A 16,630-nucleotide genomic window follows, 5' to 3' on the forward strand; every position below is an offset into this window, starting at 1 on the left:
TCTATTATTTTCTTGATTCAAGAAAATCTTTCACTTGTAAAAAGAAAATACTGGCTTCTTTCAAGTAAAATCAGCTAAGTAAATTAGCCTAATTAATTGAATGCAATTTTTTCAGTGTAGGTCTAAATACATAGTAAAAAATATAAAAATTGAATATTTTAAGTTAAATAAGAAATCAAGAAAAATGTCTTTTAAGCGTGCAATAATTCATCAAACTCCCATCTTTCTTAAACATCCTTGCGGAATATTAACCAAAAAGTGGTGAATTTTCCCCAAGATTGAAATTGAAATTTCCCGAACTTTAAATAGGGAAAATTCCCAAAAATGTGTGGAATATTGCCTAAAAGGTTTGTGAAGATACAAATTATTTACAGAAATCTCCCTAAGCTTTATTGGAATATTAAAAATTGTTTAATTTCACCCAAGATTTAAAAATTCTCAAATTAAAAATTCTCAAATTTATGTAGCTAACATTCCCCCAAATTTGTGAAATAATAATAAAAAAGCAAGCTCAGCTTGACTGTAGCAATAGAAGAGCTTCGCTCTGAAGGAATCGCATTGTTGGTCACGGTAGTCTCTGCTCCAGGTAATTATGCTTTGTTACGTGTGGATGCGTGGACGCGTAACTTCTGTTGCGCGAGAGGCAGCACGTCGCGCTCTTGAGGATTTTCTTTCAAGCTACCAGCCCATAACCGTGAGACGAAAATGAAGGAGGTAGCGAAATATGAATTGTGAATGGTAAACTGCTAGCTTACTACTCTTAACTAATTAATCGAAAACTTTTTTTCTTTCCAATTTCAACTACCTGAAGTATTAGACTTTCTTTATACATGTCAAACCTTTAAGATCAATAACTGAATAATTATTTATTACAAATATTTGAGATGACTTTAACATTAATAAATCTTTTCTCCAAAAAGTGTGTAAAATTATTCAAAATATCATGCTAGCTTATCGAATATTTCAGGTCAAAATATGTTCCTAAACATACAGTAACACTTCAAGAATGTTTAGAAAATTTACCTGATCTACGTGGCAAATCAAACATTAGTTTTGGAACGATTCCCCAAATTTATATATGTATAACCCGGTTATACATCATAGCCACGGAATAAGTCAAGTGACTGATGAGATTTGAATGTTATAAGTTAATCCAACTAATTTAATACGATGCTTGAAACCTCCTGCGATAATTTTGTAGGTATACAATTACGAGCGGCCACGAGCGTTGGAGGTGACAACAGTCACCTCTAGATGCTTTTTTTTATTATTAGTATAAAAAAATATTTCCGTGTTGAAATATTGTCATAGGCTTATACTGCCCAACATGTCGAAGGAATTTTTGTTTAGAGTTGGGTTTTTTTTTATTTGATCATTTTGCACGGGCCTGTCCCGGTATATATCATCAGTCACTAAGGCATTTTTATAATTCAAGCAAGTGATTTGATGAGAGCAGTCTGCCCAGACATATTGGACAAAGCCTGGTTTTTACCCCATCATTGACGGACTGGGTTGCAGTCAAGTACACGATGGGGGGATCTACAGATTAAGGTGTGTTCCGAACCACCAGAACCTCGGTAAAGGTACATTGAAAAATTTCTAGAGGTACTGGCTCAGGGATCGAACCCCGGACCTCTGAGGTGAAGTCCAAGTGCCTAAACAACTGAGCCACCGAGGCTCTTAAGCCACCGAGACTCTAAGCCACATTATTATAATAATTAAAAAACATTTTTGTGTTGAAACGTTGTCACAGGCTTATACTGCCCAACATGTTGAAGGGATTTTTAGTTAGAGTTGGATTTTTTATTTGATCATTTTGCACGAGGTTGTTCCGGTATATATCATCAGTCACGGACGCATTTTTATAATACAATCAAGTAATCTGATGAGAGCAGTCTGCCCAGACATATTGGACAAAGCCTGGTTTTTACCCCATCATTGACGGACTGGGTTGCAGTCAAGTACGCGATGGGGGGATCTACAGATTAAGGTGGATTCCGAACCACCAGAACCTCGGTAAAGGTACATTGAAAATTTTCTAGAGGTACCGGCTCAGGGATCGAACCCCGGACCTCTGAGGTGAAGTCAGAGTGTCTAACTAACTGAGCCACTGAGGCTGTTTTTATTATTATTATTATTATTATTATTTATATTATATTATATATTATATTTAAAAAAACATTTCTGTGTTGAAATGTTGTCACAGGCTTGTACTGCCCAACATGTTGAAGGCATTTCTGGTTAGAGTTGGATTTTTAATTGATCATTTTTGCACGGGGCTGTCCCGGCATATATCATCAGTCACGGACGCATTTTTATAATGCAATCAAGTGATCTGAAGAGAGAAGTCTGCCCAGACATATTGGACAAAGCCTGGTTTTACCCTATTATTGACGGACTGGGTTGCAAGTCAAGTACACGATGGGGGGACCTACAGCTTAAGGTGGGTTCCGAAACACCAGAACCTCGGTAAAGGTACATTGAAAAATTTTCCAGAGGTACCAGCTCAGGGATCGAACCCCGGACCTCTGAGGTGAAGTCCGAGTGTCTAACTAACTGAGCCACCGAGGCTCTCTGAGCCACCGAGGCTCATAATTTTTAATTATTATTATTTTATTGCTGTGATTCATTTATTTGTGTCTTCTTTAGCTTGACTTCTTGAAGATATATAAAATAAATATATATTGATAGAATAAATAAATATGTTTTACAGTCTCAGTAACGTGCTATAAGAAAATCAACTCCACAGAGTTACAAACTGTATTAATGTGTGTTTTAATAAACAATATGGGTAATTTAAGAATACAAAAATATGCAAATTTGATGAGTTCTTTCTATAAATAATATTATTCTATTACATACATAAACAGAATCTTTTTAATCTATTTTAAGAAAATTATACAAAACTGTGTACCTTAAACCCAAAATTTGGTTTAAGATATTATCAGAATAAAGTAATCTTCTTATGATTTTTTAAAAATTTGGCATACTCATTCACTAAAGTGCTGTATAATGGCCTATCCAATTGGAAACAGGTTAACCATTCCAAAGTTGAGATAACTTAAATTGAAAGTAGCAACTTATGTACGTAAACCCTATACCAGGGTATCGAAAATTCCACATAGTTTACCTTAGCTTCCAAAGTTTTCTTACGATTTTTTTTAAATGATATAATCATAGAAGGATACAGCAAAAACTTGAAGTTGCAGTGTCTTCAATTGGGTAGTGTGTACTCGTTGTATGTATAGGGGCTGTTAAAAAAATTTGTAACACTTTTTTCTGACATATTTGACCCCCCCCCCACTACGTTATGCTTCTTGTATACTAAATATATGTAAGTTTAACATTGGCGTAAAGCTCGAGGCGACAACACTTCTCCCTAAAGACGTTACGTATTTTTTTACGGCCTTACAGCTATTTCTACGAATACACTCCGATAATACCTTAAAAACATTAATATCGCTTGAACACCCCATTAATATTACCCTAACCCAATGTTTTGTTTCAAAATTTTTTTGATGACAAATAAAAATTAGGACACAGTGCAACTGATATTGAATTTGAAAATTGCGCGTATTTTAGGACCTCCGATTCCGGTTTGGCTGGCTTGAGGCCAAACGGATTGGCCCATAAATGTTGGCTGATCTTGGCCCAGTCAGAGGCTAATCAGAAACCACAGCAAGCAGTAACGCTAGTGACTCAAGATAGCAACAAGAGTATATTCAAATTATATATCTATATGCTTAGAGATAGCGCTGATGACTCTTGAGTTCCATATTGTGGAGCTAAACAGTCAGGCCGGTCAGTGTACAGTCACGGCGAGTCACCAGCGCAGCGCTGATTTGAAGAACAAGACGTTAAAAGGCACCTAATCGTCCTAATTCTAAGTGAAAAATGGCCTCAAAGGTTATTTCTTTTGATTCTAATTGTATGACATTAACACGGTTTGTACTTGCTGAACAACGAAAAGTTCCATCTGCAACCGGGGACCTCACACAATTGTTAAACAGTATACAAACTGCTGTGAAAGCAATTAGTTCGGCAGTTAGAAAAGCCGGCATTGCTAACCTGTAAGTAAAAAATTTTCCTTTCTCAAGTGGCCAGTATCCATAAATTACGAAATACATTGGAGGGAGGGGGAATGACGGAAAAGTACAAGAAAAGTTGAAAAAAAAACGTAATACATGGGGGGAGGGCTGAATATACGGAAAATTGCATTACGACATTTATGGATAGACCCTAATTTTAATAAATAAATAATAAATGTAAATAAATAAATTTTCAAATTATAAATTTCAACTATGTTAATAAAAGATTACTCCACTTTGCACTCGTATTGTCAGTGCATTATATTTATGAAAACAAATTTCTGCCGTAAACGCGATAAGATATCTTGCCTGCAGTAAAGGGACAAGGTTCCTTTCGATAGTAGCTAGGTCATCTAAACATTTGTTAAACTCAAGATAACACATATTTGTGTGTAAATATTAAACAAAGTGCATCTTCGATTTTTCTATCTGGGGTGACTTATAGTTTTTCTGATATCATTACGAAAACAATCGGCTGAACCCTTTTTTCGAGAAGAATCGAAAGCTGTTGGTATTTAGTTTGGACCCATAGATTCACTAGTCTTGAATTTTAGTGAGCTCTTCGGCACGCTTTTTAGCCTTTCTCAAGGAAAAGCTAGGATTGTATCAATTTGATTCAATAGCGTACACTATCGAGAGAAAGTTTGGGTAAATTTCCTTTCAGCGGTTCAAAATTCATACTTCACTTCAAAGACGAATATCTGTGCCGAAACTATTTTATTAAACGAATAAAAAAATTAGTTGCAAATTTTAAGTTTTTTTAGCAAAATGATTATTTTAAAATCTTGAGTGCAATTCTTTGTCAAATCTAGAAAAGATTTCCTAAAATCGTCGAAAAATCATAAAATTGAGACAAAATCTTACTCTTTCAATCTAAATTAAGAATACCATTAAATATTATGTAATTGCTAAGTATAGGATAAACAGGGGTATTGCGGACATCCTTCTAGTAAAAAACACCGTGCAATGAAAATGCTTTTATTAAAATTCCAGAGGTATAAAGTAGATACTTGTACATAAATAAATATTCTGTTATCCATGTAATTTGTATGTCAATATGTATTCAGTACAAAATTACTGAATTTATATTAATTAAATAACGTTTTTGTTGTCACCTACAGAAGGACATTTTTACACTATAAAAATGAGTTACGTCGTTAATTTGACAGTCCTCTGAAGGTTAAAAGAAAAGGTATTTCTTATTTTGTTTTCCTTTAGAGGTTAAATGATTATTTTTTGAAATTTAATTAAATAAATATTAGTCTCAAATTTGCTATGATTGCTATTTGCTTTCTTCATACATAAGACATCGCCTTCTAAGGATTTTTAATGTTCAATATCTTTTTAATCGATTTTGGATTTCCAAACCTCAAAAATTAATCACCGACACTTCAGAATGAATTTGGAAAATTCTTGAACTGACGAAATGAACATAATCACACAATATCGAAGGTGTTTCTTTTCGCCAAAAACTTTGTCTTTTGTTTTAAAAACAACCATAATTATTTAAATACTTCTAAACTCGGAACTTATCAGTTATGAATAATTCATGTTGCAAAAATTCTGAAGAATACCGTGCTTAGCATGAATTTGATAGAACACTGCTGTTTTGCACTTTCTTGGGTCTTATGCGGGCAATATAAAAGGGTGTTAGGCGATCGAATTTAAATGTTACTGGGTAGAAATTATTTTATACGCATTTTGTAAGAGGTGACTATACTTTAGTTCACAACAATTTCATAACAAAGATTTCTTTTTCCTATTTTTTCAGTTCAGTACTGATATATATCTTTAAAGTACATACGTATTTATTTATTTTGACCTTGATTAAAAATTTTATTTTATATAACGTTTTTTTTCTTCTACAACATTTTTAAAATGATGTTTGCATCCTATCGGAAATCTACCCTTCATATATTCAAATTAGAAAAAAAGTTGTTGCCTTTCCAGTTAGATCTTCATGTATGGAATTGGGATAAATGTCCATTGATTCCGAATTTTTCCTAACAAATCGCTTGAATATTATAGGCTCCAAGTCGACTGAACTGATAAAAACGATATTTTTGTGATGTATTCTAAATCTGTTGCTTCCATTTACTAAAAAATGAACAGTGTATGCGCACAAAAGTTATTTATTACCCAAGTCCTAAAAATTTCCATTATTTCTGCAAATAGTAACTGATTTTCATGAATATTTTTATAACTTTCTTCTACCTATGCAAATAAATTATTTGAGCTAATTAAAATTGAATCAAGCTATGATTTCATAATTTCAGTTTTTCTAATCGGCCTGAATCTCATAACAATGAAAGGGTCATTCGTTCCGGCTGATTCGACTCGCCGCGAGGAATCTGCCTCCTACAAACGCAGTTAAAACTGAGCCTCATGGCTATAGTTCATATGTTTTCGATTATTAAATAAAATATAATTTTTTTCAAAAAACCGGCTCTGCTTGATTCGAGATATTACTATGCAGATACCGCAGGCGAAAATTAGACAAAAATATTCAACCGTGCTACCACAAAGTTAAAAACAGATTACCGATTCTGATAAAGCGTATTCTTTTAATTCTTACAGATAAAACAGAAGTTGACCTCCGAGATAACATGTTGCTGATTTAAGTCCAAAAAGTTTGATTGGAAACAGTTGAAGCCTCGGATGAAATAACGTATCAACACATATTTTTTATCGATGGATTTCTATGTATATGAGTTTTTCTTTTAACTGTTTCTTTATTCCGCGGAAGTGCTGCTATCGAAAATTTACAAATTGAATTCGGAATGGAATGTCAAAATAGTCGAGGTTATTTAGTGGTCCAAAAAACCGACTTTCGAATAGAGGGCATGCCACCTCCCCCTCCCCATTTTGTGAGGTTTCCGGGAAAAAAAATTCCCTCCAAGTTTGAGCCAAATCGTTCAATATTAAGACGTGCCGCACAGGCCGTGAAAATTCCATAAGATTAACATCGGGAATTTTTGGTTTTCGGAAGAAGGGGATTCAGGTTTTTGGATTTAAACTTAGCTTGCGGGAGACATTAAGAATTTGTTGGGAAGTCTTTAATCAACCATTTCCATTAAATTACTTTAAGTGGAGCCCCAAAAATTTCCCAAAAATCTGAAATTGATTTTTTGGCAAAAATTGACACATAAATGTTCTGTTTTCTATTTTTTACCATGCATTATTTTTGTTTGTCAAGTGGAATGTTTGTAACTATTTGTTAGCTAATTAAAAATTGTTTAAACAATTTATTTTTATCTAAATTATTTGTTTTACCCTCACTCATTGAAAGGTAGATTTATTATGTTTGATTCGACAACTGGTCATTTTATGAATAATGATCTTTGTTTCAAGCATTCAGCATTTGTTAAAACAATTAATTATTATTTAATTGTAACTTTTTCTTAAAAAGAGGTATAAAACTCTAGTTTTTGTTTCATTTAGTTAGCTTTTCTGCTTATTAATAAATATTTACGTCATTTAGATACTAGTACCTTATTTTATAATAAATTCTTATTTGTTTAAATAAATTTTGTTTTTTTAAACAATTTTGTTCGAAAATAAATGTTTGAAATTTCTGTTTTTCTGCAATTATTGTGATAATTTTTCATGGTAAAGAACAAATTTTTTTGTCTAAACCATTATCTATTGTTTAATAAATTTATTAAATAATAATGTAACATTTTATTGGAAATTGTGATTCAAAAATCTGATTCTTTTTCGCAAGTCAATTAAGTATATCGCTTATTATTAAATATTTGAACGTCAAACAAATGCTTCAAATAACTAATATTTGTTCAAAAAATGTTTTACATTGGCTATGAAAAGTTAATTTTTTTGGTAAGACTTCATTCTATAAAAATTACATTCAATTTTTTCGTTCTGAAATTATTTTTATAATTTTTTCCTTTAAATCACCCTCGTAGACATACTCGTTTGTCATCTGAAAGCTTAAGGGCATGTGACACAGCTAAATACCTATATTACCGACCTCACTTTTTCAGTTCACTGAATTTTTTTTAAACCTAAGAACTTTTTTTATGAATAAAATATCGAGCTGAAACTTTGGAAAATGTATTAGAGTACAATAAAGTAAGTTTAGGTACTGCATTTTCGTAGGAACTTCATTGAAAATTATTTTATCTTTTTTCTGAACCTCGACATTTTTTGAACGTTCGAACTTTTTTTAGACATAAAATATCGGTCTCAAACTTTGAGAAATGCAAGAGCCGAAAGAAAACTACGTTTAAGTACAAAGCTTAATAGTAAAAGATGTAAAAAATATATTTCAACAATCAATTCGAACGGCATCAGACGGTAACGTTGTACACGAAAATACGAACCCTCTAGAGCCTCGTCTAGTGGCCGCCAGGTTTCGTATTTTCGTGTACAACGTTACCGGCTGAATGCAGTACCTAAACGTACTTTATTGTACTCTAATACATTTCCTAAAGTTTCAGCTCGATATTTTATTTGCAAAAAAGGTTCTTAGGTCCTAAAAAACATTCAGTGAACTGAAAAACTGTGGTCGGTAATATAGGTATTTAGGTGTGTCACATGCCCTTAAAGTAAGTTTTTTGTTTATTTATGTTGATCCTGCAGATTAGCTGTTAGTATTCACAAAGGAATTAAAAATCTTTGTATTTTTTTATTTTATTATAAAAATAATTTACACAGTATTTTTTACTACGATTTCAGCTAATTATTGATCACTCATTTATTTTATTATTTTTGAATATAATATTTGCTATAACCGGTTTTGGACGTTTTACTCCAGCCTCTCTAGCTCCTTTATTCTTTCCTGCGTGCCATTCTAATACATTTAATTTTCATTTTGTAGCTTTATTCAAAAAGTCAATGTTAGACATTTTCGAAGTATATAACCTCGACTATATTGACATTTGTTTCCCAATTCAAGTTTTTAATTTACGATCGCAGCACTTCCTTGGAATGGAGAAACAGGTAAAAGAAAAACTTATACATATCCGTAGAACTACATGGATACAAAATATGTGTTGATACAACGTTATTTCACACGAGGCTTCAGTTATTCATTTTCAAGGAAATAGATGTGTCAGCTGACTATTTCAAAGTCACACTGACGGCAATATCGAAATGTATTGGCTTGCATATTACAAAAAAAAATTTTTATCTTAAATAAAAACTCACTCCCGAGATATTGAGTTTCTCAATGAGAGTAAAAACATTTTGATATAAAAAAGTGAACTAACTAACTAACTAACCTTAACGTTTTTACTAAAATGTAGTTTACTTATTTTGATCACTAATCTAGTTCTGTAATGCTAGCCCTCAATTGTTATTGTTTAATATATTAATGAATTTCTATTGAAATACTGCAAAAGAGCTTATTCCTAAATAATGTAAGCGTATTTTTTATAATTATTTACGCAAAACTTAAACGATAATAAACAATAAATACTGTTATATAGTGTTATATTATTAATGTTATATAATTGACCAAATCCATTTAAAATCAGGCAGGTTCTACGCTGGGAGTCGCATACTTTCTCTGTAAGAAAATATCTTTTTTTTAAAGGCAATTAGGCAGTATGTATTTATTTTTCTGATTTCCGAAACAAAATATTGTAACGATATTCTGCGTACTTGAATTTTATTTTTTGTTTCAATTCTTTTATAACCTCTATAACTTATATTTTCACCAATTTATTGTCCAATTTGTACTTTTTAAGGATACTTGTAAGTATTCTGTGGGCTAAATAAAATTTGGCCACAAGAATTCTTTGTTGAGAAAATCGTATTTTCTAATTTTTTCCCAGCAGCGACAGAAACGACTTGCATCGTTTACGAGAAAAATTCAAAAACTGAGAGGATATTTTTCTTACATAAACAGAAACTTCAAAAAATATAGGGGAAAATTAAAAGGTGAAATTCTCCAGAAAATCCTTCTTATTTTTGTTTAAATTTGGAAACATGAAAAAATGTCCTGGAAAACACAACCCGGGTGGAAATTTAAGTCGGGGGCTGGCCAGTCTACGGCTGGAGAGTCGGCTTCAACTCGGAAGCTGGCCGGGGTTTCTGTTCAGAATCCGACCAGCATCGTCACGCTGCGCTGGCCAGCGTCCGGCCATGGAGCATGGCCAGGAGCTGGCCAGAGATTTCGACCGTGACCCGGACAATATTAATTGCTGCTTTACTAGATTTAAATAATTCGTGTTTCAATTGTATGAAGAGTATCTGTCACTGAGTTAAGGGATCAATTTGATTCTTTTTTACTGTAGAATTGGAGCATATTAATATATAAAATTCCACACGCACAGCACACAGGCACCATTAACTATTTTCACGTAGTCTTTGAGAGACAAAAAAGATTTAAAAAATAAATATTAAATTATTGCGAGTATTTTGACTTCAAATATTAATAGTCCTGTTTAGAGTGAATACATATATTACATTTTTAAACATTATATTACAAATGAAATTTCTAACGCTACAATGTATCGAACCTACATATATCTATACCTAAATCTAACGCCTAGCAGTCGGGAGTGCTAACCACTGCGCTAAACCGACAAGCTGAAACTCGTTGAAAAAGCCATCCTCATAAGCTACAGTTCAGAAAAGTTAAAGTATCAACTTTTAAGTACTCTTTTTCTAATTATTTATTATTATGCGGCGTTATGTAAATATAAAATACATGAACTTTTAACAGGAATATCAGTAAAATACTTTTTAAATAAATAATTTAAATCGATTACAATTTTTCTTCGCGTGATATTTTGTTTTTTCCCGTTTTAGACTATTTTACAACTTTTTGCAATTACAGGAAATGTAATTTTTTATGAACATTTAAAATTTTCAACTGCGGGATTCAGAAAATCAATCGTGAACGTTGAAAATTTCTTAATGATAAAAGTTTTTTTACTTTCGTGTAAGGTTTGGTTTTTAGGCGTTTTATACTATTTTACAACGTTTAAGATTGATATAAAATGTAATTTTTTCTGAACATTTGCAATTTTTCATAAAGATGGAACTGAGAATTTTTTTCTTAAAAACAAAAAACTGTTCGAATTTCAAAAAATTGTCTTCGAATTTTTGTCACAGAATGCATGGTTTGAAAGTCTGAACTCATGAAACCTTAAAATTTGTGGTGTGAAAGAGACATTCACCCAATATATTTTCACTCGTGGAACTTCCATGCGGGTATACGCATCCATTTTTTAATGAAATCAGAGAAAGTAATTAAGCGCCAATCAGCGCCCGGCCAACTACTGTCTGAACATACGATCATAAGATTTGTCCGATCAGAGCCCAGTCAGCCTCCGACTGGGGTTTTGACATAAATTTTGCCCAGCGAGTCTCCGACCAGCGCACGGATAGGCTCTTAGAAAACAAACATAGCCCGGCCAGTCCCCGACCAGAAACCTTGTACCAGGGCTAACCTGGGCTATTTCCACACGGGAACCTTTTTTATATTTCCAATATTTTTTTTTAAGTTTCTGCTAATAGAAAGAAAAGCATCTTATAAGCTTCATGTGGACTAAATCATTTTTTCAGCCGGAATAATTTTTTTTTTGTAAAAATATAATTTTTTTTGTTCTCTTAAATCATGCAACATGTCAAGTGCGAATTTCCGGAGCTGAATACACAGCCCAGTGTTGTTCCAATTTTGGCAGCCAAAGGTCGGTTAAAGTTATTGGGCCAATATCAGCATTTTAATCGGCTCAGTGTAGAGCCAGTGATGGCAGCGTATATTGGCTATTTATATTTGCCATTCCCCCATCGATGATTGACCCAGTATCGGCACTTTATTGCGCCAAGTGACGGTACATTACTGGGCCCAGTGTCACTTTGACCATAGAGTTTCAACTTGTCGGTTTAGCGCAGTGGTCAGCATTCCCGACTACTAGGCGATAGATTTAGGTATATAGATTCAGGTTCGATACCCCGTCGCGTCATAAATTTTATTTGTAATACAATGTTCAAAATGTAATATATGTATTCAATCTGAACAGGACCAATAATATTTATATTCAAAGTACTCGCAATCAATTAATATTTATTTTTTAAATACCTTTTTTGTCATATCCTTAGACCTTAGACTATAGCAGTATTGGTACCCAGTATTGGGCCGACAATGGCAGCCAAGCCTTGGCTGCCCAGTCAAGGCCATAGTTATCAATCCGGCAACCGAGCTTCGGCAATATTTTTTCCGACTATGGGCCAATGTTGGGCCATATGTGACTTTGCACTTGGGATATTGCAAAAAAGATTACATGTATTTATTATTGTATAACTTTTTTTATACTTACAAACTTTCGTCTTAATATTTTTCCTTAGCTGGCATTGTTTCAGAAAAATGAGGAAATTCGATTTTATGAAAAAAAAGCTACCCACCGGGCAGACATATTTTCATTGCGCCCGGCACGCTTCGCTTGCAACTTTCAGCGCGCCCAATACCAAAGCATCGACAACTTTACTCGTAATTTGATGATTGTCAATTCTCTTTTGTTAAAGCTCCTCCGACTTCAGGGAATACATTCTTATCACGTTTCTCGTACTTCGCACCATTTTTTCATTCATCTTTTGAAGTATTTTGCATAGTTTAACTACAAAATGGAATTTTTTATTATTTTTTATGCAATCAAAATTAAATTTTTTTTTGCAGAAAAATTTAAAAAGGTTTTACGACAATCTAGTAAAGTATTTAACCCTTCGTCAAGGGTTTGGACTCACTTAGAAAAGAGTTTGGACTCAATTAGAAAAATCGTTTTTTTTTATTTATCGCTTTGATTATACCGGAACTAAAAAAATTACTCTTTAAAAGGTTGATTGTTTTCGAAATTCTGTTTAAAATAAGCCCAGGGTGAAGCCAATTTGTCTAGTTTTTAAGTAGATATTGCAAAATAGTGTAAATTTCAATGTTTTCTTAAATTTTTAATAACTTCCGAAATAGTCAACGTTTGTCAATGTTCTTGGGCTGATTTTGAAGATTTTTTTCATCGTATCACAACAGCTTACGAGTATGAATCGTAAAAAATTTCTTTTCGAATTGCAAGAACTTGAATTTGTAACAAAAAACTTGGAAAAATTGAAATATTATTTTTAGTAATAAAAATATTTTAGTAAAATATATGAAACATATAATCATGAATTTTCTATGTAATTTCCCCAAAACATATATTTATTTAACTTGTATTCTGATTTGCCTACAGATAAGATGTTTTCAAATTTATCCAACTTTTTTATTACAACTTCAATTTCTTGCAATTCAAAAAAAATTTTTTTACGATTTATACTCGTAAGCTGTTGTTATACGGTGAAAAAAATCCTCAAAATGAGCCCAAGAACATTGAAAAACGTTGAGTATTTCGAAAGTTATTGAAAATTTAAGAAAACATTGAAATTTATACTACTATACCCCCACCTGAAAAAATCTGTCCGCTCCACGGGCACATGCTCATCGCGCGCTACGCGCGTGGCTCGCAAGTTTGAGAGCTCCTAGGGCGCGCGACTGTTGGTTCTCACGCTTTGCGCTCGATGATGTATTTATCTCGCGCTTCGCGCTCGGTCTTTATATTTTCGCATATTCTTGCGCAAACCTTTTAAAATTAAGACTTAACACATCCACCAGTGTTATTTTGTGATTGTAAATTCCCGGACCGACAACTTTAATTTTGTGATTGTGAACTCTCTTTTGTTAAAGCTCTTTCGGCCTTAACGAACACATTCTCATCAAGTATCTCGTGCTTCGCACTCCATTTCGTCCCAAATGTCAACTTTTCTATATTATACACAACATTTTTATATGAAATGTAATACATTTTTTATGTGACTCTGTCTGGAATTCGTTATTCAAACATTGCAAAATAAAGCACAAATTGTATTTTTAATTACTATTTACTATTTGTTTTGTATTTTGCTTTAAATTGCATTCTAAGCTGCGCTGAAACATCTATCATCTCAATCATTTTATATCATTACAATTCATAATATGCATAAAAATTGAATCATACTAATTCTTATTTCTTTATTTTCATAATTTTTTATATTTTTAATCTGGTTTTTTACGATCAAAGAAAAACTATTGTATATCTGCATATGGTTTAATACAGGAACCTATATAGGGTCCTATATAGAATCCTTTGTCCTCTTTCGTCTTTTCTGTACTTTTTCCAAAAATTTAATTTATTCATTTTTCATATTATTTTTTTTGATTGAAAGAAAATCTAGTCGTTCTTTCGAAAAATTAATAATAATAAATTTATAGATCTTTTTAGGCGAACAACTTTTGTCTGCTAATTTTACTTCGTACTTCTATCGTTTTTTCAAACAAAGTTGATATCTTTATTTTGAATTTTATTTTTTACGACTAAAGCAAAAACTACGTGTCCTATCAAAAATTATAGCTCTTTTTTGGGTAAACAAGTTTGGTCTCATTGTTTTTCGTAGCTTGTGTTTTTAGTTCAAAAATTGTTAATGTTTTCATTCCCAGGTCCAGGTTTGCTTGAAAAATATGTCATTTTGAAGATCTGATTACTTTACAATCAATTTAAACTGACCAAACATAAATTTGAAGGCTAATTAATCTAAGACTGCCAATTAATCAATCTTCAATCGGGAATATTAAAAATGAAAGAAATTGAAAATGCAAATCGTTTAAAATAAAGAATTTTTAATTGTCAATCTTCAAAATTGTACTATAAAAAAATGTTCAAAATTACATCTTTCAAATGCGAATGACGAATTGTCAGCAAATTGCATAAATTTTGAGCACCGTTGTGCAATTTTCAAGCTTCAAAGACAAATAATAACATATATAACCGAGAAGATAATATTCCACACAAATAGATTAATTTGAAACCGCAGAAGACCAATTCTAAAAGAATATTGTTTAAACTGCTTAAATTAAAACTACTGTTAAATTTCATTAACCGTGAAAAAGTTTTGCAAACTCAGAAATGGTGGGCAATTTTTTCCTTCTACTAAAACGTTAAATTTAATATAAAAATAATATTAAAGAACATTAGTCTTGAAATTAAAAAAATATTTCATTAATAAATTTCCAGATTAATTACAAGTACCATTTTCTATATAATAAAGTTGCACCTTATCATTGAATTGAATTTACAAAGTGATAAGTACAGAATTCTGTATATTTGAACCTTCAGACCGTCAAGTTAATTGGTTGTTTTCTTATGACTCACGTCGTCCCCTTGCTTAGACCTTTGAAAATAAAAGTACCCTTTTCCTCTTTTTAAAACTTGACGAATGAGCGGACCCCCCGACGTTAATAATTAATAGTTTTCAAGATTGTTATTCCTAATTGTAATGCGATTATATTTTTTGAAATTTTCCCAGCAATGCAAGCCAAAATATAGCTCTCTACTACGTATATTGCGAGAGATAGCGTAGTCTTATTTAAATGAATTTTACGCTAATTGTTAATAATATATCGCAATTTTCTTTTCGCGTATGTATAGTCAAAATATGAAAGCATCTGCATGATTTTTTTTCAAATTTTTACATCATTCGTTTCAAAGATGTCATCGAAAGTCAAGCAAGGACAGAGTGACGCGAAAAAACCACGTTTTTTATCCTTTCGCGAAGGATATTTTCCGAACCAATTTTGGTACATTAACAAGTGGGAACTTGCATAAAGCGTAATAAAGTAAGTTTTATGATGGTATAAGCTGTGCTTTAAGCCACTTTTTTCTTACGAGTAAATTAAAAAAATGTGCAGCTGTTTCGGAGGGGCCTTCCTATCGTGAACCGATAGTAGTCTCAGTCCCTTACGAACAGTTGCGGTGAGAAGGTCAAATCCGGAGCGGACACGAACGCCCCACCTTTACAGACAAGGTATACCAAACTTGCAGTGAAATTTTTTTTGGATATTAACTTTCTTTTTTTGATAATAAAATGTGTGGATACTAATAGAATTGTCATACTTGAGCCAAAATAATTTTGTTTAGCCATATAAAGAATTGTATTTTTGATAATAAAATGTGCCTACAATGTGAAGAAAGTGGTTGAAAATTACCGCACTAATCAGTGGACATAAAAATACCAGTGATTAACGTAGTAATTTTACTGCAATGGTTGAAAATTATCATTGATAGTTTAAAATAACGTCCAATGTAAAATCAATCATTCAATCAATCAATGATTGACAAAAAATATCAATGTAAAATGGCAGAGGCCTCTTTCATTGCGCATGCAATAGGTAAACCTCCGGGTATTTCAAATTTCTCTATCTGGAAAAGAATATTAAAATGAAGGGAATGTTTAGATGATGAAAACAAATTTTTATTTATGAAGAAAAACTTGTGATCTCAGAAGCCAAAATTCTAATAAAGCATAAATCTTAATTCCATGTGCAGAACTTGAGGTATAGTCAACTTTAAAATTATCCAATTTTTTAAATTATTTATACAATTAAGAAAAATAGCCTGCTTGTGGATTATAGTTCATTTTAAAATATACACTGAACTTCACAGTAACTTCCAGAAACATTTTTTATCTGACGTTGTGTGAAAACCCTGGAAACAATTGACAGCTACATGCAA

The 16,630-nt window shown here is 32.2% G+C and overlaps 1 protein-coding gene across 2 annotated transcripts in view; it reads left to right on the top strand.

The window, feature by feature from the left end:
• Positions 1-3,694: 3,694 nt before the first annotated feature.
• LOC117179959 (fructose-1,6-bisphosphatase 1) overlaps positions 3,695-16,630 on the top strand; it is a 56,006-nt gene continuing 43,070 nt past the window's right edge. The window contains exon 1 of one of the 2 annotated variants that reach the window (XM_033372215.1): positions 3,695-4,070. In XM_033372215.1, the coding sequence (XP_033228106.1) occupies positions 3,895-4,070 (176 nt within the window). In that variant the 5' untranslated portion in view covers positions 3,695-3,894. Of the gene's footprint in view, positions 4,071-15,851; positions 15,924-16,630 lie in introns of those variants that run through there. The other variant, XM_033372216.1, reaches the window with a different exon arrangement.

The sequence above is a fragment of the Belonocnema kinseyi genome, chromosome 9 (genome assembly GCF_010883055.1).
Source record: "Belonocnema kinseyi isolate 2016_QV_RU_SX_M_011 chromosome 9, B_treatae_v1, whole genome shotgun sequence".
NCBI classification, from domain to species: Eukaryota; Metazoa; Arthropoda; class Insecta; order Hymenoptera; family Cynipidae; genus Belonocnema; species Belonocnema kinseyi.